Raw genomic sequence first — 25,467 nt, forward strand, 5'->3', positions numbered from 1 at the left:
TCGAATGCTTCTCATCCAGTACATTTCCAGTGGGCTCCTCCTGCCTCACCCCAATCTTGCAGGTTGCCGACGTAGGAACTTGCTCCTGTTCGGGATGTTCGGATATCGTCCTCACCTCTCTCACAGCCGAACGTTGCTTTTCCTCTCCCGCAACAGTCGCCGGGGTAGTAAAATGTCCGAGTGCCGGAAACTCAATTTCCACCTCCGTATTCTTCTCTGTCCCAATCCGCAACTTCCCCTCCATGCACTTCTCTTCCTCTGCGATCGTCAGATCCGCCGCATTCTCTTCCAAGCTCTGCCGTATTCGTTCGCTTTCAAGAGATACACGCACCCGTTCAGGTTCATTGAATCCAGAGTCCTGATGCAGAGGCGCACCGAAGACAGCGGATTGATCAATATCTCCTGCGGCAAAACCTGAGCTACTTGCTATGCTCGCATCCATCGCGATCTCGCTTTCAAGATTGGTCAGTGTGTTGGTTAGCTCAGGATTGTCAGTCCGGTTGGGGTTATGGACGCGATCGCTGAACGACGCCTTGTTTGACGGCTGCCGGCGCTGCCCAACGTCGGAACTAGTGTATGACAGATTCGCGGTTTGCTGTGCAAGCGATGGGCGTAGTTCTGCTACTGTAGACATACTCAGAGGCGTATCATCGCTTCGCCGACTCTCAATGAAAGAATTGCACAACTCAGTAGGCGGAGTCGTGATGCACACATCCTTCGGCTCAAAATCCCCTGGGCCAATATCGAGGCCGCCACGTTGTACCAGTTTGGTGTCGCCATCGACATAGACTTGCTCCCAGCGGGTTCCACGACTCGCGGGCAGACTGGCTGGTTCGTTTTCGAGCTCGCTGTCATCCAGCGACATGATGGACCTGGGTCCATGGTAGGGTGAGTAATCCGATCGAGGGTTTCTGCTGTGGCTTCGATTGCTGTGGGACCGGCGTCTGGAGTGCTCCGGTATGATGTATGAACCGCTCGAATCAAGGTATTCCGTCGAGGGCATGTGCACGTTTGAAAACGATGATCGGGATCGGTGGTGACCGCTCCGACCGGCAGAATCGGGTTTGATGATGATGGAATGATCCAAAGTCTCATAATCGCTCTGCCTCCTCACCGGATCTTCGTAACGAATGTCTCCCCGCCCTGCTTGTCTGTCGGATAGATCAGGAAACCGAGCTAATAGCCTCATCGCCGACGGTCTGTCCCTAGGATTATCACTCAGACAGGCCTTAACAATCTCTCGAAAGTACGTTGGAACGGAAGACTGCCGATCCAGTGAGCGAGCCAGCGGCCGTTCCTGTCGTTCCGGTTCGTCTTCCTGCTCCGCCAAAGCCCAGAGCACCATTCCCAACTGAAACAAATCAGACTTGACCCCTATGTATATGGAGATGCGTTGGCCGCTCTCAATCAGTCGGGCGAGCTCTGGAGGCTCCCATCCTACGGGGCACCCACGACGGTTGATGTCGATGATTTTGGCGTTGTCTTCGTGATCGATCACAATGTTCGACAGCGTAAAGTCACCTTGTACGAAACCAGCTTCGTGAATCTCTGACAGACCTTCGACAATCTGCCGAGCCCACTTCTCTCGCCGCTGCCACGGCAAGTGCTCCGTATTCCTGTAATCGTAGAGGACATCGACCAGGGCGCCTTGTTCCGCGTAGCTGATCAATAATCCCTTGATAACCTCGCTCTTCTCATCAACGATGATGCCCTCGAACTGGATGACCGAGTTTGACCCCTGCAGGCTGGAGAGTGCATTGATCTCATACAAAAACTCGTCGACTGCGTCTGGGCCGGGAATCTCTTTCTTGATATACAACTTGTGGTTTACCGACACTTTATACACGAACCCAGAGATGTGGGAGTCGAAGCTGACGGCGCTTTCTTTGAATCTTTTACATGACAAATGGTGGATTGCAGATATCGAAGGATATGGAATGATCTCGTTGACGTCCTCTGTAACATGAACGTGCAGACGTCCATCAGTGGTTTCAAGCTTGAGATTGGTGACTGTATCATAGAACTGGATTGCAGGAAGGGAGTCGCGAATCGCCTCATAGATCCTGGCGCTCTTGTCGCGCTGATAGTGCAGGCTTTTGAGATCAGCTTCGAGAGAATCAGGGGTCAGGTTGCGGTAGTCGCAAGATACGGTGACACGCCTCCACTTGTTGGGCTCCTCTGCGTAGGTAATGAAAAACTTCTCGCGATCCGACCGATCGCGAAAGTGCATGCTAAGGTTGAGGATCCATTTGGCTTCAAGCTCTTCTTGTAACATAACTTCATCGATGTCAGAGCCTGACACGTGTGAGCCCCTCTCATAGAAGGAGTCTCCAGCAATTGAGAGGGGCGGGGGTTCCCCTGCAGAGAGATAGTCTAAACGGTCTTCCATGGAATAGTCTACCTGGTGTGCACCAGCGGGGATGTTTGAGTCTGGCGCGCCGCCTATTGTAGGTCCTGGTTTCTGTTCGCTAGCACTTTGATGCGGACTTAACACATCGGGTGCGGAAATGGAAGGTATGGCCACGCGCGGTGGCGAGAGGGCCCGTTGGGGTGCAGGACGGGACCCTCTTCGATCAACCGACGCAGCCCGTCTGTGCATTGCATCTTCAGGGACCGGAAGCAGGTTGTCTCTCTTCTCCGAATTCATCCTCTTGAAGGTCAGCGGACGAGGGAGGCCAGGCACTGCCTTCTTACTCGTCCGCCTGTGGAGAAATCCCGAAGGACGGCCGTGGTCTTCCCCACTCGTCTGTGGCCGACCGCTCTCGTCTGCATGTTCAACTTCTTTGGTGTCCGGCTTTAAAGAAGGCGGTTGCTCCTCCTCTTCCCGCCGCAGCCAGCTTCCAATCTTCTTCAAGGGGTCCCACACGCTGCTCCTACGCAGGTGGGCGTCGGTCCGCGCCCGCTGCCTGCTCGTCGACCGCATCGCGGATCCTGTCGCGCCGGGAGCCAACAGATCCGGCATCGCTGTGGGGATTCAGATGAGGAACCCGGATCTGCTGTGCTGTTCACACTGGTGAGCTTTTCGAAGGGCCGCCTAGCTGGCATGCGATGCTCGAGGAAGTGGCGGATCGCACATTGGCGCGGAGTCCCAGCTGCACTCTGCGACGGCGACAAGAGGCGGCGAGGAGAAGGTCGGTCGACGAGGCGAGCGGTGGAGGGAGTGAGTGAGGACGTGAGGATGAGTGGTGATGCTGTTGGGCGTGTATTTCGAGATGAATGGGGCTTGGCGGTCAACAAATGCGCACGGCTCTCCAACCCCCTTCGGGTTTCAACACAAATGAGGGGGTGGTACAGAGCACTCCGTATGACGTGCAGAAAACACGAAATTCTCCAGAAAGAAGAGAGATGTGCTGAGCAAAAAGTGCTCTCGAATATCCTCAATGCCAACATCTGCCCCTCTGACACGTCAAAATGCCATGTGCGCCGCCCTCAGCGTTCGCAAACGGCCATTTGCTCACCGCACCGGGCTGTGTGAGGGCACCGTTTTTAATCTATTGGGCTCCTCAGCTAACCCTCGAGGTTTAAGGGCCTGAATGCGGTGTGGCTTGCAGGGCATAGCCCCACTTATGCATTCACCATCACAGCTCGATACCTGTGCCACCACACTCAGGTCATCGTACCAACATGCGTATTTATATATATACCTATGTGCACATCTAGGTGTAAGTCGGTACTATACAAACCGGCTCAATGCGAGTAGAGGAGAGAATACAAAAGCTCGAAACGCTAGTCTCTCGCTCAAAATGCCAAAGCATATGTCCAATAAAATGCCTCGCAGTCGTCAGATCTATCCCTCCAACATATTCGAACAGATAGGCAGGGAATTCAACTCCCTCCCCGTCAAGGAACGCCGGTAATGCCATACTATACAATGATCTTCAGTCCATCCGGCAACTGGAGATGGTCTAATCGTCTTCATCGCCTGATTCCTCCTCTTCCTCCTTCCTTGGCTTCTCCTTGAACTTCTTCTTGTCCCCCTTCTTGCTCTTCAGCTCCTTTTCCCAAAGCTTGTTCGCTGCTTCGCGGTCTAGGTCGGGAAACATTAGGTTGAACACGTCGCTGTACCAGGAGACCGGCTTGCCCTCGATCCCTTCTCTGATATACTGTGAGACTGGTTAGCATAAACTGCTCTCAACATGTTTCGCACCGTGTCCAACACATACCTCTGGTAATTCCTGCCAGTCTGCCAAGTTGTCTGCAGGGAAGATGATCGTCTTCGCACCAGCCCTTCGTGCAGCCACGGTTTTCTCCCTGAGTCCACCTATCCTCAAAACCTTCCCTGTCACCGTGAGTTCGCCAGTCATGGCGATTGTTGTCGGTAGCGCTCGATCAAGCGCCAAACTCAGCAAACTGGTCGCCATGGTAATGCCTGCGCTAGGGCCGTCCTTGGGTGTAGCGCCCTCTGGACAATGAAGATGGATTCTCGCGTGCTCGAAGAACTTGTTCTTCGGAAATTCCCTTGCCAGGAATCCTTTCGCGAACGAATACGCTACCTGCGCGGATTCCTTCATGACGGATTTGAGTGATCCCGTACGCTCAAGCCCGGGTGATGAGTGCGCCGTGAGTGCACTCTCCAGTATCGACTCGATGTACATAGCGGAGCCACCCAAGGCCGTCCACGCGAGTCCCATAGCAACACCTGGGGGAGTCGTTTCGTACATGCGGTCCGACGTGAAGATGGGTGGGCCCACGTAGTCCTTCAGCTGGTCCTTCCCTATTGACACATGCACAGTATCAGGGATTTTGAGGGGCTCGCGCGGCTTCTGCGCTGTCTGCTCTTCTATATTCGCCGGAGTCTCCTTCACATCAGTCTCATCTTTCTGTGATTCCTCCAGAGCCGCCTTGCCTTCATCGGTCAATGCTTGAGACTCCGGAAGGGCTTCCTCACCCAGGTCGGTGACGATCTTGAGCGCCGCCTTGCGGTACAATTTCTCAATCTGTTTCTTGAGATTCCGCACTCCCGACTCGCGGCAGTACTGGTGGATAAGCGCGAGTATGGCTTCTTTCTCCACCTGAACGTCAGCGTCTTTCAGTCCGCTTTTCTCTTTTGCTGCTGGGGCGAGGTAGCGCTCGGCAATGGCCAACTTTTCGTCCGCAACATATCCTGACAGCTCTATCACCTCCATTCTATCAAGCAGAGGTGGAGGAATGGTGTCAGTTAGGTTTGCCGTGCACACAAACAGCACCTTAGAAAGGTCGACCGGGGTGTCGAGATATTGATCCAGGAAACTGTTGTTCTGTTCCGGGTCAAGCAATTCGAGAAGAGCGGCCTTTGGGTCGCCGTGGATGCCATGGCCAACCTTGTCTATTTCGTCAATCATAATGAGGGGGTTCTCAGTCTGGCATTTTTTGAGCGCCTGGATGATACGACCCGGCAGGGCACCGACGTACGTTCGTCGATGACCTTTGAGCTCCGATACATCATGAAGTCCTCCGACACTGAGTCGGAAGTACTGCCGGTTCAGAGCTCGTGCAATCGATTTACCGATGGAGGTTTTGCCGACACCTGGAGGCCCTACCATACACAGAATCTTGCCCTCCACAGTACCTCGAAGTTTGCCGACGGCGATAAACTCAAGGATGCGGTCCTTGACGTCCTTCAAGCCGTAATGGTCTTCATCTAGCACCTTTCTTGCGTGCTTGATGTCAAAGTTCTCGACGCTCTTCTTGCCCCATGGCAGCTGCGTGAGCCAATCCAAATAATTCCGAATCACGTTGTATTCGGAGCTCTGCTGCTCCATCCCCTTCCACCTTTCTAGTTCATCATCGAAAATCTTCCGAACCGCCTCGGGCATGGCAAGCTTCGATGCTCTCTCCTCGAACATGGCGACCAGATTGCCTGCGCCACTGCCAGCCGGTTCCTCAGCGGCGAGTTGCTGCTGGATCATCTTCAACTGACTTCGAAGGAAATGCCGACGCACATCCTTGAGATTCTTTTGTTCCACCTCCTCGGCAAACTTATGCGCCAGCTGCGCAGTCATCTGCTCCCGCTTCAGGACCGTCAGCGCCTTGCGTAGCCTCTGTTCCACGTTCATCTCAGCCAGGGCTTCCTGCAACTCTTCAGACTGGCCATCTGACACGGCGAGAGCGAAGTCGGCCAATTTGACCGGGTCATCGTTGACATTGATGTTTAACGACCATGTCAAGTTCGCTACATGATCGCGAAAGATATTGCTCTGGGAGGCCATGGCTTTGAACGTACCCACAATCTCGCCCACGAGCGCCCGCATGGCTTGATTTTCCTTTACGTCGAAAGGTTCTTCGACTAGGTTCTCCACGTTCGCGATGCTGATCTTTCGGTTGCGGAGAAACGAGATCGGCTCTTCATAATGCTGCGGGTTCTCTGCCTCCGGACTTATCTCTTCGAAACTAGCCACGACATCGCCCTTCGAGGGGGTAAATTCTGTGTCTTTGAGCGCTGACTCTCCTAGTGTGCTTTCAACAACGGTAGGTTCCCCCTTGGCTGCCTCCCCGGATGCATTGATTGAGGGTGGTATGAGTGAGCTCATCTTGATCCTGCGGTGCGGATATAACACACAGCTAATGCCGCCGTTTGGTTCTCCAGAAAGCGGGAATATACTAGTGACCTGACAGAATGTGCCCACGTCAAAAACCTCGTTGGAATCATCGATAACGTCCTTATCTGTGCTGTCGTCTTTCAACATGAAAGCACCGATATACGGCTGGCCTCGTCTAAAGGACTCCGCAATCGCCTGGGACACCTCCGGGTCCTTGATAGTAATGGCTTTGTAAAATCCGGGAAACAATGGGCGTTTTGCAAGCGGTATAGCCATGACCTGGGGGTAAACCTCCGGTATCACAGACTTTGCCGAAGTTCCCTCGTTCTGCTTCGGTCTCCTCCCACCACTCCCTCCGTCACCGTCATTTGACCCTCCTCCACGCGCACCGGCAGCGCGCCGTCCATTTCCAGACTTGGGTATAGGATCCGGCACTTTTGATCTTGCGTCGAGATTATCTGATTCTCGGGGCCTTTCCGGCTTTCGCGATGCCTCAACTACTTCCGACTGCCTTTTCTGCTGCTCCTCTGGATTCTCGCTAGTTTCTTCTGGGACGTCTGGCGCATCTTTACTTCTATCCTTCAGCCGAACGGATGACGTTGAGAACGAGCGGGATGCGAAGAGCGCAGCCGGTGGCGAGGGAGGCCGTCGGTAAAATCGTAACGCATATTGTGAGGTAGGAGATGGTAAGAAAGCCGCTGTCGCTCTTGACGCTGGTGCCCGAGTAGCGGGGGCGACGGCGGCGCGACGGAGAACAACCCCCCAAGGTCCGTACATGACGGCTAATAAACGATGGGATGGCGCGGGTCGTTCGAGCTCGACACAGATGAACAGGTCAGTGAATTACCGCGGGCCAAGAAAGAGACGGAGGGGGGAATGGAGGTGTAAGAGGCGTGCAGTGGTGGAAAGCACGACCTCTCGGGGCCAATGTCGCGTGGAGGCCGTGAATTGATCAGCAAAAGATGAGCTTCGAACTCGCAATCATCATCATCCGGGTCCGCTCTTGTGGGAGAATAATTCATCCGTTCCGGCGGTCAATCAGGGCACCTGAGTGGTGTATTGCCGCGGGATAACCGCTAGACGCGTCAAGCGCGATCTCACTGCCGGACTATCCATCATCCGAGGACTGTCATCATCAACCACCATGAATCATTTATCAGTGATACGACTCTCACCCTTCATGCTGTATATGTATGTACGCTCTCACGATTCGCTCATTGTGCATCTCAGTTGATTGTTTGTAGACTGTTTATCGATGCCCGACTCCTCCACCTCCCCCAACCCGAGTCCTGACGATGACGCCCATGCCGGAGCGCAGTACGACGATGAGGAGGCCCGGTTGCTGCCAACGGAGGAGCTCGAGTTTGAGGACGTGGCCATCTCCAAGAATCGTAACCGCTTCTGTACGATGCTTAACGGTCCTCGGTTGCCGCGCCGCCATGTCATAAGTCCCCTTCTGCCTCGCATTCAGAACGCACCAGTTCGATTTCTGAGCCGGTTTCTTCCCAAGAAGTCCCACAAAGCCATTCTCCTCGCAGCTGGTCTGTTAGCTTGGACTTTCTTGTTCATCTTCTTCCTTAGCTCTGAGCTGCCTACAGCCGATGGCGCAGGCCAGAGCGTTGTAAATCTCGACTGCGTGGACGCCGTCTGGCACCGCAAAAATGAATGCGGTCTTGATGGTATCAATTGCAGACCCTTCTCCAACGCGTCCTTTGCATTCCGCTGCCCCGCGGATTGCGCAGCCGTACAGGTCCTAAATCCCCATGCTGTTGGGCCCCTGGACGTGAACTATAGACCACTCGTCATCGGCAACGGCATCTATCGTGGAGATAGCTTCATCTGCGCCTCAGCGTTGCACGCCGGTATCGTCAGTAACGTGCGCGGCGGATGTGGACGTCTCACGCGCGTTGCTGATCACACTCATTTTGCCAGTGCCATGCGCCATGGCATCACGTCGATTCCTTTCGATGCATACTTTCCGCTCTCCTTCTCCATATCAGAAGACTCAAGCATTTCTTGTCCCGCAGATCCTCGTCAGATACTTCTTGCATTAACCATGTCTTTCACCGTTCTCATCTCTGTATTTTCGTCTACTTCGCTCCAATTCTTTCCCATTTTCACCCTCATCTTCGCACACGTCGCCTTCGCTTCGGATCCTCCTACCGCATCGTACCGCAACATCACCGTTCTTCCAGACCACATCTCCATGTTTGCAAAAAGAATCCTTCCCGCCTATTTCTGCGCCGTCGTCATATACTGGACAACAGTCCGACGCACTTTATCGGGCCTCGAGGCCCAACTCGAGAAAACCATCCTATGGCTCGGCGGCTTCTGGTTCGGAGCCCTCTCCAATTATACTTTTGAATGGATACCCATATCCCGCCTTACAGCCCACGACCTCAACCAACAACCTGACGCCAAACTCGCCCTTGCCGTCATTCTGGTCATCCTCATCTGCATCATGGCGCAACAAATCTACTCCTTCTGGCTCGAGGGACGTCTACTTCGCTATCTCGGCCTCTACTCGCTCTTCATCCTCGGCATCCTCATCTGCCTATCCATCCCCGGTGTCTCCCTCCGCATCCACCACTACATCCTCGCCCTGCTCCTCCTCCCAGGAACCGGCATGCAAACCCGTCCCTCGCTGCTATACCAAGGCATCCTCCTCGGTCTCTTCGTCAACGGCATCGCACGCTGGGATTTCGATTCCATTCTCCAAACTACGGACGCGCTGCGAGGCGACGGCACTTTCGACTCCTTGCTTCCCGCGGTGCTGCAACCTGTCATAAGCACGGAAGCCAAGACCATCGTCGCTTCCTTTTCGTGGGCAGAGCCGCCGCAGGGAATGCAGGGGATTAGTGTCCTGGTCAACGATGTAGAGCGCGATCGTGCTTTCTTCGATGATGAGGATGGGAGCGGCTTTGTGTGGGAGAGGGATGTTGAGCTCAAGGTGCCCGAGTATTTTAGGTTTGCGTATGTTAGGGATGGTAGGACGTTGGATTATACGAGGGCGGGCACGTTGTTTCCGAATGGGACGTGGAGTATGCCAGAGTCAAACTCGGCGGTCTGACGCTTAAGGGGGATCTCGGAAGCTTGTGCACTGCATTCAGCATAGCGACACATGATCAAGATGAGATATGGGGCTCCCAGGCATTCGATTTCAGTCCCTCTTAGAGATGGGAAGGGGTGGGTGGATAACTCAACCAGCAGTCTTGACGAAGGCCGCCAGCTTGAGCCTGGTCCGAAAAGCGTTTGGGAATTAGGGTAACGTGTCTTATAAGCGAGCGGCCCGTACAAGCGAGCGGCCCACGTTACCAACTTCGTGCACCTCTACAAGCATACAACTCAACCACATTTTAAGGTAGTATGTAGTTATTAATACAATAGATTAAGCAGTATCTAAAGTACCTTTTTTACATGTACGTGAGTTATGCCCAGGCTCTCTACACCTTGTGCAGCGCACCAGAGCCTGGCGGCTGAGTCCTGATCGCACACCACCTTGACGCTGTTCACGAGCAATCTGCTCCTCAACCTCTTGGTAAGCAAGTATATCCTCTCCTGCTCCCTTTGTTAAGACTCCATGCTTCTGGATCCACTTCTTCTTGTGCTACCTCCACTTTATAGCTGCCTCATTAGCTCTCTCAAGGCTAGCAATCCGATCGTGCATCAGCTCAGCCAAGAGCATCATTACTTCAGCCCCCTTCTTGAGCTGATCAATTGCCTTAATAATTGAGGCTGGTGATGAGCTCTTATGCTGCCGAACGCGATCACATATTAGCGTTGATTGAGCCTCAAGCTCACGTATATTGCTTGGTGTTCGAGCTTCCTAGAGAGCCTCTACTAGAGTAGCTGGAGGCATAGGTATACAGAGCTGCACATCTAGCTTTGACAGAACAACGTCAGGCTGGAGAGGAACTACATCTACACCTCGAAAAGCTAAGCAGATATTGGTTGATGTAAATGATTGATCAAAGGCTGCCTTGAAAGCTGGCAGAAACTCAAGCTTCGTAATGTGGTTGATGTGGTGGCAGATCAGAGCCTCAATCTCACGGCTGTATGCATGCTTCAACGGTGCGAAGCAACCAATGTCAAGAGGCTGGAGCAGATGCGATGAGTGAGCTAGCATGCAGAGCATATAGATATTGTTCTCCTTGTAGAATTCTTGAAACTCAAGGGAGTGGTGGCTCTCGTGGCCATCAAGGATGAGCAGGCGATGAGCACCTAAAACACGAGTCTTAGTATAAGCATTGAAGTGCTTTAGCCACTCAACTCCTAGCTCATTGTTCGTCCAGCCATTGTCACTAACTGCGATCACCCAGTCGCATGGGATATCAGCTTCCTCGTACCAGGCAGAGAGATAGTGTTGGCCAACAAAGATGATGAATGGTGGGATAGCCCAGCCAGCTGTGTTGATTCCTTGGATTACTGTCACTCACTCGCGATTTCCTGGCTGAACAGCCTTCGGCCGACCTCTTCTCTCTGACCCAGTTACAACAAGCTGAGTAGTAATCTTGCCCATCATAAAGCCAGCCTCATCGAAGTTGTAGATGTCCTCATTACAGATGCCGTACTTGGCCTTTGTCTGCTCTACCAGCTTGAACCAGCTCTTAATTAACTCAGGATCCTCGCATAGAGCCCTCTGCCTATCGTACGGCTGATTAAAATGTGTTGTAAGACTGTCTGTACGCTTGACGAAGTTGCGTGGCCAGTGGACACTAACCTAGCCTGCGCCACACGTAGCTAGCAGGTTGTTGGCCATATCATGTACAGCTGCGTATGTAGGCACAAATCCACGTTGATCCAGGTCAAGTATATGTGTAACAATCACCTCCTCTTCCAGCTTGGTAAGGTTCTTCGAATTAGGCTGGCAATCGCATCGGGCAGGCCTGCCAGCGCGTCAGCGTCGGAGCATTGTTCGGGGGATGTTAAATGTCTGTGCAGCACCTCTTACAGACTGAATTTGGTTTTGATCAATAGCTGAGATCGCAAGGTGAATATCAGCCTCACAAGAGGTTAGTTGTGGTTGAATTGGGGGAGCCATAGTCGGTAGGGGTTCACGCGTCGCAGAAAGTTGATAACGTGGGCCGCTCGCTTGTACGGGCCGCTCGCTTATAAGACACGTAAATAAACATCAAATAAATATCTGGAGTCAGTGTACCATAGCCAACCCCGGGGGTAGCACAGCATATAATACCAAACATTCAACCACACAGCTTTCCATGTCATACCTCGCCATTTCTCATATTCTACATACACATCGCCCCCATACCACAGTCCCCTCATCCTCTTCGGCAGTTCCAGCATCCAATCTTCCCACTATTGAACAACACCCCTCCTAGCAGCCGTAGCCCACACCCCTTTGCCACAACCCGCACCACACAAACCCCTATCCGTCTCGACAATCCCATCGAAACCATCGCCACACGCTTCATCAACAAAGCAGCCATCACCAAGATCCCAAAAGCCACCGAAGACATCTCCTCAACCCGCCATCTACTCCACACCATCCAATGCATCCCGACCTCTTCCCACAAACTACTTGGCCAAACGGGGCGATGGCGAAAGAAAGTGGGCAAGGAAGGGAGGGATTGCACGGCCGAACTTTTGCGAGACGTCCTAGTCAGAATATGCACGGGCGAGGTTTTGAAACCAAGGAAGGCGACTAACTATCGGCTAGAATGTTCAGGTCGTGTGCGTGCTATGATGAGGCGGAGGATAATCTGCTCAGTGTGGTATGGAGACTGTGTTGGGAGCGTTGCCAGTGATTGAGGGGTGGGCGGAAAAGAGATTACCGGCTTGATGGTAGCGGGATATCTTGGAGGGATGTTTGTAGCTTAGATGATCCGTGTCCTCGATTTGGGTTTTGCTGTCCTGTATTACGCCGTATGCTGTGTACCTTCGATTTGCTTATTGGAGAACAAGGGGGGTCCGGACGCGTTGGAACTGGTCTTGAAAATGATACGTGAACTGGAGTAATGGATGAGCTGTTTCTCCTGCTAATTAGGCATGATGTATTGCTGCGCAGACCAGTCTATAATGCCAACCCTGATGCGATGTTTTAACATATTCATTCACTCTTATGACTTCGCCTTCTGCTTCTCCTCCATCTTTCTCCTTGCAGTTAGAATCATTTCTTCCCGTCTCCGCTGCAGCATCGCCTGCCTCTCGTTCTTATCTTGCGACCATGTCTTCGTCTTCTGCGGCGCCTCCGACGAATTCTCGGACGTGGAGTTCAGTTTCGAAGCGAGGTTGTACCGCGTTATCAGATCAGGTTGTGAGGGTTTTGGTGCGTTGGTTGGCGTCGGCCGTGCAGACGCAGATTGTGATGGAGGTGCCGTGAATGAGGCAGGGGGCTGTAGAGAAAGAGTCAGCATACGACAACCCACCTCTTGAGAGCGCATGAATCTTACCGTTTCCAATCCGCTCCCGCTGAGAACCCTTTCCGTCGTAGCCGCCATATTCCCCCCATTCCGCGTCAGATCCCACGCTATCTGCCGCCGGTCGAACTGCGGAAACATCTGTGCTAGCTGGTCTACCTGCGCAGCGGTGACCGTCGGAGCTCTACGACCCCCGGCCGGCTGCGCGTCTCCTGAACTAGGCTTGAGATACCATCTTATTGCAAAGTAGGAGACGAGTAGGAAGACTACGAGCTGCGGGATGTTCAGTGTTTGTTCTGCCATGGTGAGGCGCAGGAGCCTTCCGAGGCGATTCCGGAAAGCAAAGGCGGGAAGAATGGTTGCAAATTGTAAGTAATGGACTTCCTGGAGTAATGACGGGTGAACTTGTGGGAGCGACGCGTGTGGCGTGAGAGTGCGAAATAAGACGGTACGAGCTGGCGACAGATGGTGAATGCAGTGACGTGTGGATGGCAATACCTCGGCACCGAGATATTACAAGTGGCGTCGGTAATCGGCACTATATTACGCCTAGCGCGCTCACGTGCCTCCGCAATTCACATTCAGGGGCCAGTCGCAGCAACACAACGTGGTACTCATCCACTTCCACGACGCGCGCATGGGTGCTCCTCAAGACGAGGCTCTCAAAGAGCCATCGGCAGTCAAGATTGTCGAGAAGCCTCCATCGGACTGGGAAACCCCTGAGGAGGGCACCTCTAAGAAATTCCGGATCCCAATCGGCGGACTCGCTGCTGGGTGGGCCATTGCGGATCGCTTTGACCGGCTGCTCCCGCCCCACAAGCGCTATCTGGGGCGTAGCCGGCGGACGTTTCTCGTCTGCGTTGGGGTTGTTTTTGTTGTTGTGTTGGCGCTTGTGATTGGGTTGTCTGTTGGGTTGACGAGAAAATCATCGAAGTATGTTCATAATTATCTTCTTTTTGGATTGGCATGTTGACGCATGTAGACCACGGAACCTTCCATTGCCTACTGGAGCTGAAACCTTCACGGGTGACTTGACGTATTATGACCCTGGCCTTGGCGCATGTGGCATAGCATCCACAGCCAACGACGACATTGTCGCCATATCGCACTTCACATTCGATGCGGTGCAGACGGGATCAGACCCGAATCAAAACGTGCTATGTGGACGGCGGATACGAGCGCAAAGAGCCAACAATGGCAAAACAGTCAGTGTTGATCTGACTGTTGTAGACCGATGTCAGTCTCTATCTCATCATCGTAATTGACACTGCTATGAATTCTTTCTGACACGACTCTAGGCACGGGATGTAAACCTACCGATATCGATGTCAGTCCATCTGCGTTCGACAAGCTTGCGCAGCGTGACTTGGGGAGAGTGCCTGTGACCTGGGCATGGCTATGAAGATCGTCTTCTTGGGTGACTCGCAACGGGCTGTACCGTGCCTTTTTGATTTATCTTCTTCTGATACCCCTTGAGTATTTGATGCGTTGCAGCGTGTATGGAGGCTTTTGTATAAACTCTTCTTACCTGTATATTCTTCATTTATACTCAACGAATTCTTCCACTAGCAACGAATGCTCCCAATTTAAGCCGCTTTCAATTTTCTAGTGTTATTCCTCTTACCTCCGATCTAGTGTCCCTACTCACTGTGCATGCATTCACGGATCTTGCTGCGATCAAGAATGACGAGAATTGACTGTTACAGTGTCCAGTTCATTCGCAGGTACCTAGCCTGATGAAAGGGGTATCATATCGTCAAGAGGCTAAAACCGATCCCTTCACATCCCAAAGTACACTTCTCATCTCCTCCGAAGTGCTCCAATTTAGACACGCCTATCCTCCTCAGCCTCCTTCTGCAAGTCAGCCTCCACACCCCTCTGCCTGGCCTTCCCCTCATCATGCTGCCTCTCCGCTGCCCTCCTCTGCTCCTCACTCCCAGTCAACCCCGCGACCACACTTCCAACAGTCCCTCCAACGCGATCCGCCGCACCCCTCTTGAGGTCCTTGAGCTGGCCCTCAGCCTCTTGTCCCTTGCCCTCCTGGTTCTGACGAATGCCTTCCTGTCGGAGCCCCTCTGCGCCGACCAAGCCGCCGATGGCTTCCTTACCAGCGCCGATGGTCTGGTTCCACGTGCCCTGCGTGCGGTTGGGATCGTCTTTGGCGACGCCACCGGAAGGAGTGGCAGTGAAGGGACCGGCTTTGGCGGCGGAATGGGAGAGGTCGTGTTCGACGTCGGCGGCGGCTTTCTTGTTCTCCGCTTCACGCTGCAGGGCATGTTAGTGGAGTCCCTAATGGTATGAAATTGGGGGTCGTTCCGAGAGCTTACCTTATCTGCCGGATTGCCGGTCAATGAGCCCACTGCGGATTGCACAGCGCCTTTGGCGGAGTCGACGTAGGACTGCAGAGTGGAGGTCTGATCGTTGGTGGACATGTTGATTGTTGGTGTCAGCTTGTGGGTTGTGATGGATGTTATAGAGTTGATGTTTGCTTATGTAGTAATGAAGTTCGTTGGCGAATGTTCTGTGTTGTGGAGTGGAGCAGAGAAAGCGCAGAGGAGTGCTTTATATGTTTGTTTGACGGGGAGTCGCACGGCGGTGACGTCATTACATCATGCGCGTCAGAGGCGCAACCATGTGAACGGGAGCACCCGTAGCGCGTTGGGTCTGCGCCACAATTGGACCCTGCACGAAGATTCTTGAACCCTGATTTACTGTGCAGGATGTTAGTCTACCATGTTTCTCCTCTACGCGTTTGCAAGATGCCTGCAATGACGTACTTAGGTAGTTGCTGTGAACTCCGGTAAACTCACAGGATGCTTACGATGTCAATCTAATCTTGAGAATGGTGAGCACCATATACAGATTCACAAGAATGTTAAAAGGTATATTGGATATGCCACGAATGGCCATGGGATGGTATGCAGCCTCTCGAAGGCTAATCAGAGGGCACTTTTATTAAACAGAGATCTATAAAAAGCTCTGTCGCTGGAATCGCTCGAGTTAAGAAGGAATTCATTCCTCAGCAGAACTCGATCAAAAAGACGTCTACCAACCAGAATGTCGAAAAAAAGGTTTATCGCTACCAACAAAAAGTAGTATCATGCAGAAAGAAACCGGCAACCTATAAGGTCACCAGATGTCAAAAACACTGAAGCAGTAGCTTCTTAAACTTGAACCTGCGAAGAGTCGGAGGAAGGAGGAGTGCTACTGTCGTGGGCACGGGTCGAGATAGTTGCTGAATTTGAAGAGCACCAGGACAGTTTCCATACAGCCAAAACATGACCTGCCCCATGCTTTTAGGCCCCGGAGTCGCCCAGCAACATTGAATTCCGGGAGTCTCGTTGAACTCCCCTTCGGCCAGCCGCAAAGTTTCCTGCCGAAGATAGGTTTCAAGAGCAATGCGGTCCTTCTTTCCAGTCGTGAGGCAAAGCGACGGCATCCCGTACGTCCGATCAGCAAGGTTCCTAACAATCGTGTACTGTGGCACGTTGAGCGACTTGGGCATCAACAATACCAAATGGGCGTCTTGTTCAAGGGCCTTTCTTATAGCATGTCGCACAGAAGGTTCAAAAGATGCTCCTATTGCCATAACCTGGTGACCCACTCATTTATACTGTGTAATATTGCACAGATTGAGGCTGTTTTTGAATATTCTCTCCAAAGGCTTCCCGTCTTCTCTCGCAACATCGGACGAAAGCATAAAATAACGAAATCGTTGGTTCCCGGTGCGCCAGACGCGAGTTGCGGAGTTAACCTGCCAGAATCAATTGGGTTGTTAGGTTGTTCCCGTCCGTAGAGTTTTTTACAGCGGGTTTATGGGAGAGCTAGGAGGGTGGACGGCTTGCAGCATCAGGGCTACTGCTGAGAAGGCTGGACATCCGCGTTGTGCTCCAAAGTCAGTAAAGTTAAGGCTAGGGAATAGTTTCAGACCCGAAATGTGCAGCCACTGGTCAGCTAAATTGAATAACCAGATGCGTCAATCAGCTTCATGCCATGCACGACCAAGAGCGAGCAGGGAATCATTAGTGTCAGTAAAACCTGTTCACAGTACCAGCAGCAACTGAGTAGCAATCACCAAACTGAAATCCGGCCCAACTATGCTGCGATGCCTTCAAAAAATTGAACACGGTATTTGCCGAAAATAAACCTGGATAGCTCCATCTCATCCACTTTCCCCTCCTACCCTCTCCAGCCCATAAGCCTTCGCAATCCTCTTCGCCACACCTTCGCCTGCCCAATAAGCTCCCGTAACCGTCCCCAACGCGACAAAAGGCGCAGTGTGCTCTCCAGCAAGCCAAACACCACGTTCCGGCAAACCTTTCCTCATGACTTCCACGTCCTCATCTCCCCGCTCCAAACCAATTTGGAAATTGGCGTAGCTTCCGTAGCCGGCGAGTTCGTCGTTTGCCCAGAGCGTCGCCAGTATCGATGCGGGTTGGTGCTCGGGATTCGAGGCGGAGTAGTTGGGTAGGCGGGAGAAGTAGGGCTTGAAGAATTCGGTGAGAAGTGCTTGAGCTTTGACGTCTGATGGTGAGGGAAACTGTTTCAATAGAAAGGCCAGGTGTAACGAGGTGGGACCGAAGGTATAGAAGAGAAGTGTGGGATGTGCACAAGGCGATGGAAGCGCGGCTAGATTCACACATTCTTGGTTCCAGTGGTTGGGGTTTGTTGATGTAGTGTAGCGGGGAGATGTCCAGTGTGTGAAGCCCGGGTAGTGTGTGGGGGGTAATGTCGGCTTTGCTGGCTGGTTGAGAGGCGCGGTGGTGGCAGTTACATTGGCCGAAGAAGTTTGGTGAGGCATCGAGACAATGTTGGCGGCGTCGCTGGGCTGATTCCAGAATGCGGTTGGAAATGTGATGTAGACCTTCACAGAGTTAGAACTTTCTCTGCATGATGCCGAGAGTCCGTCTCACATACTTTATCAAGATGCCCATATCCAATGGCGTCTATGGCTTGTTTCAGTCGATTTGGCAGTTCTGGAGTAAACGCATCATTGTTCCGCTTGAGCCATCCCAGCGGTGCTGTCATAACAACCTCATCAAATGTCTCTCCCTGTCCAGATTCGGTCTCAATGGTAACGCTAGGATCTTCGTCGTTCAAGTTCGAACTAATCTTGGTGACCTTTCTCTTGAAGTCAACTCTTACTTGATCCAGTACCGGTTTCGCAATTCTGCGTAGGATTTTGTGATATGTTTCTGCCACAAAGACGTTCTCTCCATCTATGCATTCCTCCAGCCAGAAATATCGCAGGCTTTGCGTCTGGATCGGACTGCCTACGAATGCTCCCCACATCTCGGCCATACGGAGGACAGTCTCCCGTCTTTGTCTTGCAACTTTGTCGTCTTCTATTTGGGAAGGAAAAAGCTGCTCCAGTTTCTCGATGAAGAAATCGTACAGACTTCTCTCTGCAGGGATATCGGCGCAATTATCGTTGGAGTATTTCATCGCCTGTTCGATTATGGTCCAGACAATCTCGGTGTTTTCCTCGGCGTCCTTTTCTGGCATTGCATTACCAAGATAGTCAAATACCGCTTGTCGGCCGTCCCAGCTCATGGTCAGGGTACCGGTCTCCTTGGCCAGGTCCAATATTGGATTTGAGTCCGTGCCGTGTATCCAATTCGGACCCCTTTATTTGTATCAGCCCATTCCTCTGAACGCGGTGACATGCATTATGAAAAAGACATACAGGTCCACTAAGTTCCCGTGGACCTTGCCTTGGCAAAGCTGCGTACCGTCAGCCCTGATCTGTCGTGCCAGCATTCCCAAAAGATACCCTTCCTCCAATACGATCCCTCCCTTCGATCATAGTCACTTTTGCCCCATGTTGGAGTAATACGTCTGCACATCGCAGACCAGCTACCCCTGCGCCGACGATGCAGACATGCGGACTTTTGCCAGCTGCGCGCCGAAGCATAGATGAATCACTCTCCGCTCCAGGGGAGTCACTCTGATGGGGAGAGCTAGACAGGTCTCGCTGCATGCGGGTTATTATACCGGGGTCGGAGTTCAACCTGTTGTTGGGGATATAAGTTCTTGGTTCCATATTGGGATGTGCGGGAACGTTGGCGGGGCTGAGAACTGCGTTGTGTTATGCAACACAGAGATATGTAGTAAGACGAGGTGTTGGACAAAGGACTCGAAAAGATAAAACGGTAAAAGAGTGTGAACAAGCGGAACTCGTGAAGCTAGGAAAATACGTTTTCTGGTGAGACCCGTTTTATGACAAGAGAAGAGTGATGATATGTTTTAACTAAATGGTCGAAGCTGTTGCGGACTGTGTATTGAAGAAAGCGATGTAAAGAAGATGAAAGTGACAACAGCAAGGGGGCTGGGCTACATAGGTCGTGGCTTACGGGTCCGCCTTAATGAATGGTCACCCACTCGGCCAGTCTAGGCACAGCTACCGCGTGATAGGTATCAAATAGAGAGCGGACCGAGGACCCACGACTCCAAGTCACCGGAAGGATGTTTGATGAAGGTGGCGTGTGATAAGAAAGAGGCATTTTACCCTTGCTTACGCCTAGCCGAGCTAGCTCATTCTGTTGCCACGCGCTCAAATCATGACGTTGGTTGGACGGCGGAGCTGACAATCCACGATTATGTACATTCGGCTTCTCGCCTTCATATAGATATATGCAGTTTCGAAAAGCATATATTGAATCTGACCTTCCCTTCCTAGTTGCAGACGCTAGGCCAAAGCCGGTTAGCGGCCCTTCTTATCGATACGCCTAGAGCACTTTGTCTCAACGTCCTCAACGTCCCTCCATCTTCCATCTCTAAATAACTACACGTTCCTGAGACTTATAAATATCTGATTACCTTATTATCGTCGTCCAGATGCATGCTACGAAGGATCGAGATCCTAGCCTCATATGGTCAACGAAGTAGAACTGCGCGTAGCGCCGGAACAAGAACATGATCAATGCAACTCGTTGCCAGCGCGAGCTATAACCGGTTGTGAAGATACTCAACTACTGAGTGTAATTGGAAGGCGTCGAAGGTCCAGCGTCAATGAGCAGATGTTGGACGCCTCGATGCGGTACATGTTGGCTTCAATGAATGGACCCTTTGAATGAGCTGTCATAACTTCGTGACACGTTTTGGGAGTCTTATATGGGGGATATGCTATCTTCCAGATCTGCAGACGCCATCTCCGCAGGTTTTGTTCATATGAATATGGCATCGATCAGACCATCGGAGTAACCCAGGTTTCTTGCCATCATGTTTCATGGCAAGCTCCCTGGGGTCGTTCAGGCTTCGCGCATCTATATCTTCACACGCGCACGCAAATTATCCTCTTATCCTGATTTCATGGGATTCAAGCTATTTATCGACGTTCCCTGTTGTGCATAGTCTATCACATTCCCCCTGAAATAACAGTAGGCTGACTTGGAAATACTCCATCGTAAAACCCGCCCTGGACGAGATGAGAACATGGGAACTGGAAGCTGCTGTCTACAGCGGTGAGGGATCGCGGTCCGGATCTCAAATCGCCGGGTTGGTATTGATTCCTTGTGATTTACAAGCTCCGCCAGCATGGCCGGCCTGTCCTAGTGTGTAGATGATATACACACTCATTCTCAGCAAAACCATTTCCCCCTTGCTTCTCCTGCTCTGCTGGAAGAGATGGCGCGAATCTCACTTTCTTCGACCCGAAATCATGTTCTGTTTGTATCCTTTTCAAGGCTGCCGACAGTCTGTCTCGCTCCCTGCGCATCGCGTCCATCAGATCTGCCACGAAACTCTTCGGCATTCCGTCATCGTGTTTGACCCTCTCAAATAGATCCGGGCTCCCAAACCAAACCACTGCGTCTGCAACCAACATCCTCAGCGGCGAGGTCTCATGCAAGTTGTTGTGCACTCCCTTGATATACAGTGCGTTGATTGTCCGGAGGAAATGGGCTTGTTCGCCAAATGGTGCTCTAAGGCGCGCAATCAGCGCACTCATGGCTGTGTCCTGGTACTGTTCGTCCTTGATAGTCCCACCAAACATCCAAGCCAGTATTATGTCACAGAAGTCCAGTCCGGGGTTCTTGGGCGCTTGGGGTTCGCGATCGGTTCGCGTCTGGATCACTCGCGTGTAAAGCCAGTGGTGGTAACTTAGTGGGCTGTCGGCTCCGATTCTCCAGGTTATTTCAACTACTGGTCTGCCGTCGCCTTTCCAGGCCTTGATTCCGTTCATAAGGTGTTGTGAGGTCACGGGAAGTTTGGGGCAAATTTCCAAAGCCGTGTGATCCGCTTCTGACCCTACTCTCAGAACCACTTTATTCCTACAAATGCATCTTCCTTTAGGACAAGGAGTGGTTGAAGGAGCCATCGTCAAGCTTAGGAAGGCCGGCAGCCAAGGTGATATGGTCGTCGATCGCAGGTTGGAGGATGGAGAGGTTGGAACTTCGTGTTAATGACTACGAAGAATTTGTGAAGCAGGTTTAGAGTTTATATAATGTGTTCCAGGTGCGGCAATTCGGTCACCAGCCACTGCTGTCCCTTTCACATCTGGGCATGCTTACGATTGGTTGGCAGACTAGGCATGTTCCACTGTTTCCTTTCACTGAGGACTTCGCTCATTGCGGAATGCGTTCGTGCCGCGTATAATCTGCAGATCCAAGGCGGCGTTAGAACGTGCAGTTTAGGCGTTATTAATATGCATAAAGAATGCTTGCTACATGCGACTAGAGAGGAAACATGACCGCCCAAACTGTGAAGGATTGATGTCAGGTGACCGTGAGGTATTCGGGCGGGTTCCCCGGCGATTGATTTCATAATCTTAGTCATATAAACGATGTTATTAAAGACAATCATATGGAGTACCCAAGTATATATGGTACGCGTCAGGTTTAAGGTTTGTTGTTGGTGTTCCAACTCCATTTCGCTACCGGTAAATCATCCTGTAGTGGCGCGCTTGAAAGCTCCAAGGGAATGGGAGACCTTCCCATGAAGGAACATCTACACGATCGGAGGTGAACAATGGAACTCTACATGTCTGTAGCGTCAGGCAAATGTTGGTCCGGTATGGATCAATAAAGCTTTGATATTGATAGCTGAAGCAAGCAGATAAGCCCATGGGTTCTTGGCAAACATTACCAAAAGACGCGGTTCCTGCCGTCCGAATGCATTATGTGAGCTCTGTCTCCCCTCAAAAAACATCTGTCTGTTGCAGCAACCGTTGTAAACCCGACCCACCGTACAGCCACACACTCGCATCAACATGCATCATCCTATGACGCCAACTTCCTAGACAACAGCTCCTCCAGCGAGGAGGCCCCGCTACCATGTATGAAGTTGGACCCTCCAACACGGTTGCCCGTCCTTGTTATGCAGGTGATATACGCACTCATTGGGCGCAAAGCCTTGTGGCTGCGGAATTTCGCCCTTGAACCTCACCCTCTTCGCCGGCTCAATGGCGCATTCGCTCGTCTCCTTGAGGGCGGCTTTCAGTCTATCTCGCTCCTTGACTGCTGCGACCATGCTGTCTATAATAAAGTCGCGTGGTAGACCTGTCGCCTTTTTCATACTCTCAAACGAAGCGACGGTCGCGAACCGACCTACTACATCTGGTATGATTTGTCGGAGGGGCGAACCGGGCAGGACTGTATCATATACTAGCTTCAGAGTTTCCATGGTGAGTGCGGCAATGAAGCAATATTGGTCTCCAGAGGGCTGCCGGAGACGACCGGTGAATGCGCTCATAATCATATCTTGGAATAGGTTGTCTTTGATGAGGTCTCCGAATGTACCGCATTTGATAAGATCATTGTAGTAAGCCGTAGCATTCTGTGTGGTGCCATTGCGGTCATTGTTCGTTCGCACCTCACGCGTGAGGAGCCAGTGATGGTATGTCTGGAAGGTCTGCTCATTGCTCCACCTGATCTCAACCACGGGTGGGTTAGGGCCTTTCCATGCCGCTATGGCTTCTTTCAGGTATGTTGATGTGCAAGGAAGTTTTCGGCAGATTGTATAACCTTTCTTGTCTTTCAGGCCCAGGATGACAATGATGCGAGATTCACATGAGCTGGTAAATACTTAGTAAGTCTTAGATTGCAGCATAGACCAAAATAACATACCATCGCATTGCTGGACATGGCTTCGCCTGGCTGAGCATAGCCGCCATGAGGTATTGCGACCGTCGGGACTCTTGCTTTGGGAGGCTCAGGGATGTTCGGTTGGAGGTTAGGTTTGCAAGGAAAAGGGCCGCTACTTGCAGTCCTGATAATGCAGAGGGTGAAAGGTTGCTAGTGTGATAAGGTTGTGGCAAAAGTTCAGCGGTCAACTCTCAGAACCAGACTAGGGTGCCATTGGCAACGTGGGGTGGCCTTACTCTGTTCCTTTCACTCGGCTTTATTGACTGTGTGTTCCTTAAGGCGGCCAACTATAACACTCAAGACCAGGTCTTGATACAGCGCATGGTAAATGTCATTTCCGAGACCCCATTGCATGAGAAGGAACTATCTCCTTAAATCATGAAGCGAAGATTATGAGGTGGGTTTGTCCCGGTTGTGGGATTACTGAACGACGAAAGTTGTCGACATCGAAGATTGAATATATAGAACGGTGCAGGCGCGTCATGGCGCTTCGCCACGTTGGTTTCTTTTCAAGATCAGCAAAGCAAATATGCGTCTTTCACGCTCCGCATCTGCACGTCATCGGGTTGGCTAGACAACATATCTTACACCAAACGTGATCATAGGCGAGCTCGCCCATTCACATCTATGTTTAGTTTCCCCATTGTGTGGGTGGAAGGGCACAAGTGAATCGTGGAGGTTTACCAAGGCAAATTTAGTAATATAATGTGCGGGCAGCGAACCCTGCACGACGATATAGAGCATCTCTTTGGTCTTGTTATTAAATCCTCTTGAAAAACAATGTAATCCTGGTGGTTTGTGACCTACTTAAGCTCTCCATATGCTTGCTAGGGTGGGCACCCGAGCATCGCAGTTTGCCAAAACGCTGACCGTAACAACTTCAAACCGCAATCGCATCAGTGAAAGCCGTGCGCATAATACTCTTATACAAACTGACGGTAAAAATTGTTTGATTATCTGTTATGAGTGCCCAGATTGGGCGGTTGGATCCTACTACTCCCGAATCGACATGCATGCTCGGCAAGAGCTTAGAGGACGATGTCGACTATCAATATTGAAATCTCATCGGCTACAAGATGGCCACCCGAATGTACGCCCTTTCTCTATCTGGGGAACCTTTTAGAGCCTGCAATCGTCCAAGCCTTTCCAGATTGCTCGTACGAACATTCACCGACATTTTATGGCCGCCCATTTTTATCCCTCATGTCCACGCAGTCATCCCCCGAGCTTTGGCCCTCCCGCTCATACCTGATGCCGTCGGGCGTCCGTTTCTTCGTCAGTTCATGCTAGATGTAATCCTGAGTGCGCCAACAAGGGCGACCATTTTTCGTGTGCAGGTGGTAGACACACTCATTCTCGCGAAAGCTGTGATTTGCGGTAATTATTACTTCCGTCTTGTTTGCTTGCCGACATCGATCTCGCTCTTTGGCTGTCGCAAGCATGACATCTTTGACGAACTCCACCGGATACCCGGCCTCCTTATGAAAGCGTTCGAAGACGTCCATCTTACCAAAATGTGCGATACCGTCCGCAATGAGCATTCGCATAGGTGATAAGGCCTTGGCCCGTCGTACAAGTTGTTCGCGAAAATAGTGTTGAACCGAAGTGGAAAGCTGCTGCTATCGCCGTTGGGGACACGAAGACGAGCGATGATCGCACTGGTGACCATATCCTGGAACAAAATATCTTGGAGGTCGTTACCAAGGGCCCATAGCGTAAGGAGGTCTCCGTATTCAACGACGGGATCCCGATTCCTGGCACCGTTGAGTTCTGCGGTAGTATGGACACTGCGGGTGTGTATCCAGTGATCGTACAACCCAAACACATTTGGTCCACGCCATGTAAAATTGACTTGAGGTGGGCCAGTTCCTCTCCAGGCGTTGATGTGGCTTTTCAGAAAATCTGAAGTCTGAATCGACTTTCGACAGATCTTGTGCACTTCATTCTTGTCAGCGGTTCCGACCCTGACAATGACGACTGAGGAGCAGCCACTGCAGCATGTAAGCAAATTGGGATATGTTGCACCAGAGATGACATACCATTTAGCGGTTGGGCAGGTTAGCTTGGGGTAAGCCATCTGGATACTGGTTGACGACTTCAAATATGTTGGCGACTGGGATCAAGATGGAGTTGTTGATGTTGATATAGAGAATTCAAACAAATCAAATATATAAGGGCCTGCATGTAGAACGGAAACCTTCACACGAGGAGTTGTTAGGGGTAACAGACAGGGGTCTGGGCCTTCTTTCACACCTTCATCGGGCACGTGTCAGTCGAGACGGAGAAACATCTTCCCCGTCCCTTTCACAATAATCCGATACTGGAGTCTCCGATCACGAAAGTTTCAGAATCTCTAGCCTCCTTAGAAAATAAATGCTGTCTTCTGATTGCGCGGACCTGCTTTAAGAAGAGGCAAATAAGCAAGCTTGGACACGCGAAACCAAAGGTAAAATATCTGTCCTAGAACAAACCTCCTCTCGGGAGGGATAC

General features: G+C 51.7%; 10 protein-coding genes across 10 annotated transcripts; 2 read left to right on the plus strand and 8 right to left on the minus strand.

Annotated features, from left to right (window-relative positions):
* Window positions 1–250: 250 nt before the first annotated feature.
* On the minus strand, window positions 251–2,962 carry EI97DRAFT_362080 (uncharacterized protein; the record flags this gene model as incomplete). Its single annotated transcript, XM_033794970.1, has 1 exon — window positions 251–2,962. A coding segment is annotated over one exon (2,712 nt), but the record flags the coding sequence as incomplete, so codon positions are not given.
* Window positions 2,963–3,605: 643 nt separating this feature from the next.
* EI97DRAFT_413490 (ATP-dependent protease La) lies at window positions 3,606–7,467 on the minus strand. The gene is made up of 2 exons (XM_033796797.1): window positions 4,164–7,467; window positions 3,606–4,103 (listed from the first exon to the last, which is right to left on the minus strand). The coding sequence occupies exons 1-2, from the start codon at window positions 7,293–7,295 to the stop codon at window positions 3,906–3,908; spliced, it is 3,330 nt and encodes a 1,109-aa protein (XP_033656256.1). The 5' UTR covers window positions 7,296–7,467; the 3' UTR covers window positions 3,606–3,905.
* A 171-nt stretch (window positions 7,468–7,638) lies between these two features.
* EI97DRAFT_499302 (uncharacterized protein) lies at window positions 7,639–9,912 on the plus strand. The gene is made up of 2 exons (XM_033802601.1): window positions 7,639–7,709; window positions 7,763–9,912. Exon 2 carries the CDS (start codon window positions 7,774–7,776, stop codon window positions 9,586–9,588), a length of 1,815 nt encoding a protein of 604 aa, XP_033656257.1. The 5' UTR covers window positions 7,639–7,709; window positions 7,763–7,773; the 3' UTR covers window positions 9,589–9,912.
* A 2,400-nt stretch (window positions 9,913–12,312) lies between these two features.
* Window positions 12,313–13,198, minus strand: EI97DRAFT_484313 (uncharacterized protein; the record flags this gene model as incomplete). The annotated part of the gene is made up of 2 exons (XM_033802112.1): window positions 12,313–12,871; window positions 12,929–13,198. The coding sequence occupies 2 exons, from the start codon at window positions 13,196–13,198 to the stop codon at window positions 12,596–12,598; spliced, it is 546 nt and encodes a 181-aa protein (XP_033656258.1). The 3' UTR covers window positions 12,313–12,595.
* A 232-nt stretch (window positions 13,199–13,430) lies between these two features.
* Window positions 13,431–14,566, plus strand: EI97DRAFT_217290 (uncharacterized protein). The gene is made up of 3 exons (XM_033793838.1): window positions 13,431–13,828; window positions 13,878–14,131; window positions 14,194–14,566. Exons 1-3 carry the CDS (start codon window positions 13,533–13,535, stop codon window positions 14,295–14,297), a joined length of 654 nt encoding a protein of 217 aa, XP_033656259.1. The 5' UTR covers window positions 13,431–13,532; the 3' UTR covers window positions 14,298–14,566.
* On the minus strand, window positions 14,330–15,362 carry EI97DRAFT_492409 (uncharacterized protein). The gene is made up of 2 exons (XM_033802313.1): window positions 15,223–15,362; window positions 14,330–15,160 (listed from the first exon to the last, which is right to left on the minus strand). Exons 1-2 carry the CDS (start codon window positions 15,325–15,327, stop codon window positions 14,720–14,722), a joined length of 546 nt encoding a protein of 181 aa, XP_033656260.1. The 5' UTR covers window positions 15,328–15,362; the 3' UTR covers window positions 14,330–14,719.
* Window positions 15,363–16,957: 1,595 nt separating this feature from the next.
* On the minus strand, window positions 16,958–19,349 carry EI97DRAFT_430974 (amine oxidase). The gene is made up of 4 exons (XM_033797820.1): window positions 18,669–19,349; window positions 18,582–18,619; window positions 17,813–18,521; window positions 16,958–17,759 (listed from the first exon to the last, which is right to left on the minus strand). The coding sequence occupies exons 1-4, from the start codon at window positions 18,936–18,938 to the stop codon at window positions 17,058–17,060; spliced, it is 1,719 nt and encodes a 572-aa protein (XP_033656261.1). The 5' UTR covers window positions 18,939–19,349; the 3' UTR covers window positions 16,958–17,057.
* Window positions 19,350–20,193: 844 nt separating this feature from the next.
* Window positions 20,194–21,212, minus strand: EI97DRAFT_440251 (uncharacterized protein; the record flags this gene model as incomplete). The annotated part of the gene is made up of 2 exons (XM_033799614.1): window positions 20,194–20,440; window positions 20,470–21,212. 2 exons carry the CDS (start codon window positions 21,210–21,212, stop codon window positions 20,194–20,196), a joined length of 990 nt encoding a protein of 329 aa, XP_033656262.1.
* Window positions 21,213–22,162: 950 nt separating this feature from the next.
* EI97DRAFT_440252 (uncharacterized protein) lies at window positions 22,163–23,006 on the minus strand (the record flags this gene model as incomplete). Its single annotated transcript, XM_033799615.1, has 2 exons — window positions 22,163–22,907; window positions 22,960–23,006. 2 exons carry the CDS (start codon window positions 23,004–23,006, stop codon window positions 22,163–22,165), a joined length of 792 nt encoding a protein of 263 aa, XP_033656263.1.
* Window positions 23,007–24,101: 1,095 nt separating this feature from the next.
* On the minus strand, window positions 24,102–25,467 carry EI97DRAFT_430976 (uncharacterized protein). The gene is made up of 2 exons (XM_033797821.1): window positions 25,017–25,467; window positions 24,102–24,968 (listed from the first exon to the last, which is right to left on the minus strand). Exons 1-2 carry the CDS (start codon window positions 25,052–25,054, stop codon window positions 24,362–24,364), a joined length of 645 nt encoding a protein of 214 aa, XP_033656264.1. The 5' UTR covers window positions 25,055–25,467; the 3' UTR covers window positions 24,102–24,361.

This window comes from Westerdykella ornata, assembly GCF_010094085.1.
Source record: "Westerdykella ornata strain CBS 379.55 unplaced genomic scaffold EI97scaffold_4, whole genome shotgun sequence".
NCBI lineage: Eukaryota > Fungi > Ascomycota > Dothideomycetes > Pleosporales > Sporormiaceae > Westerdykella > Westerdykella ornata.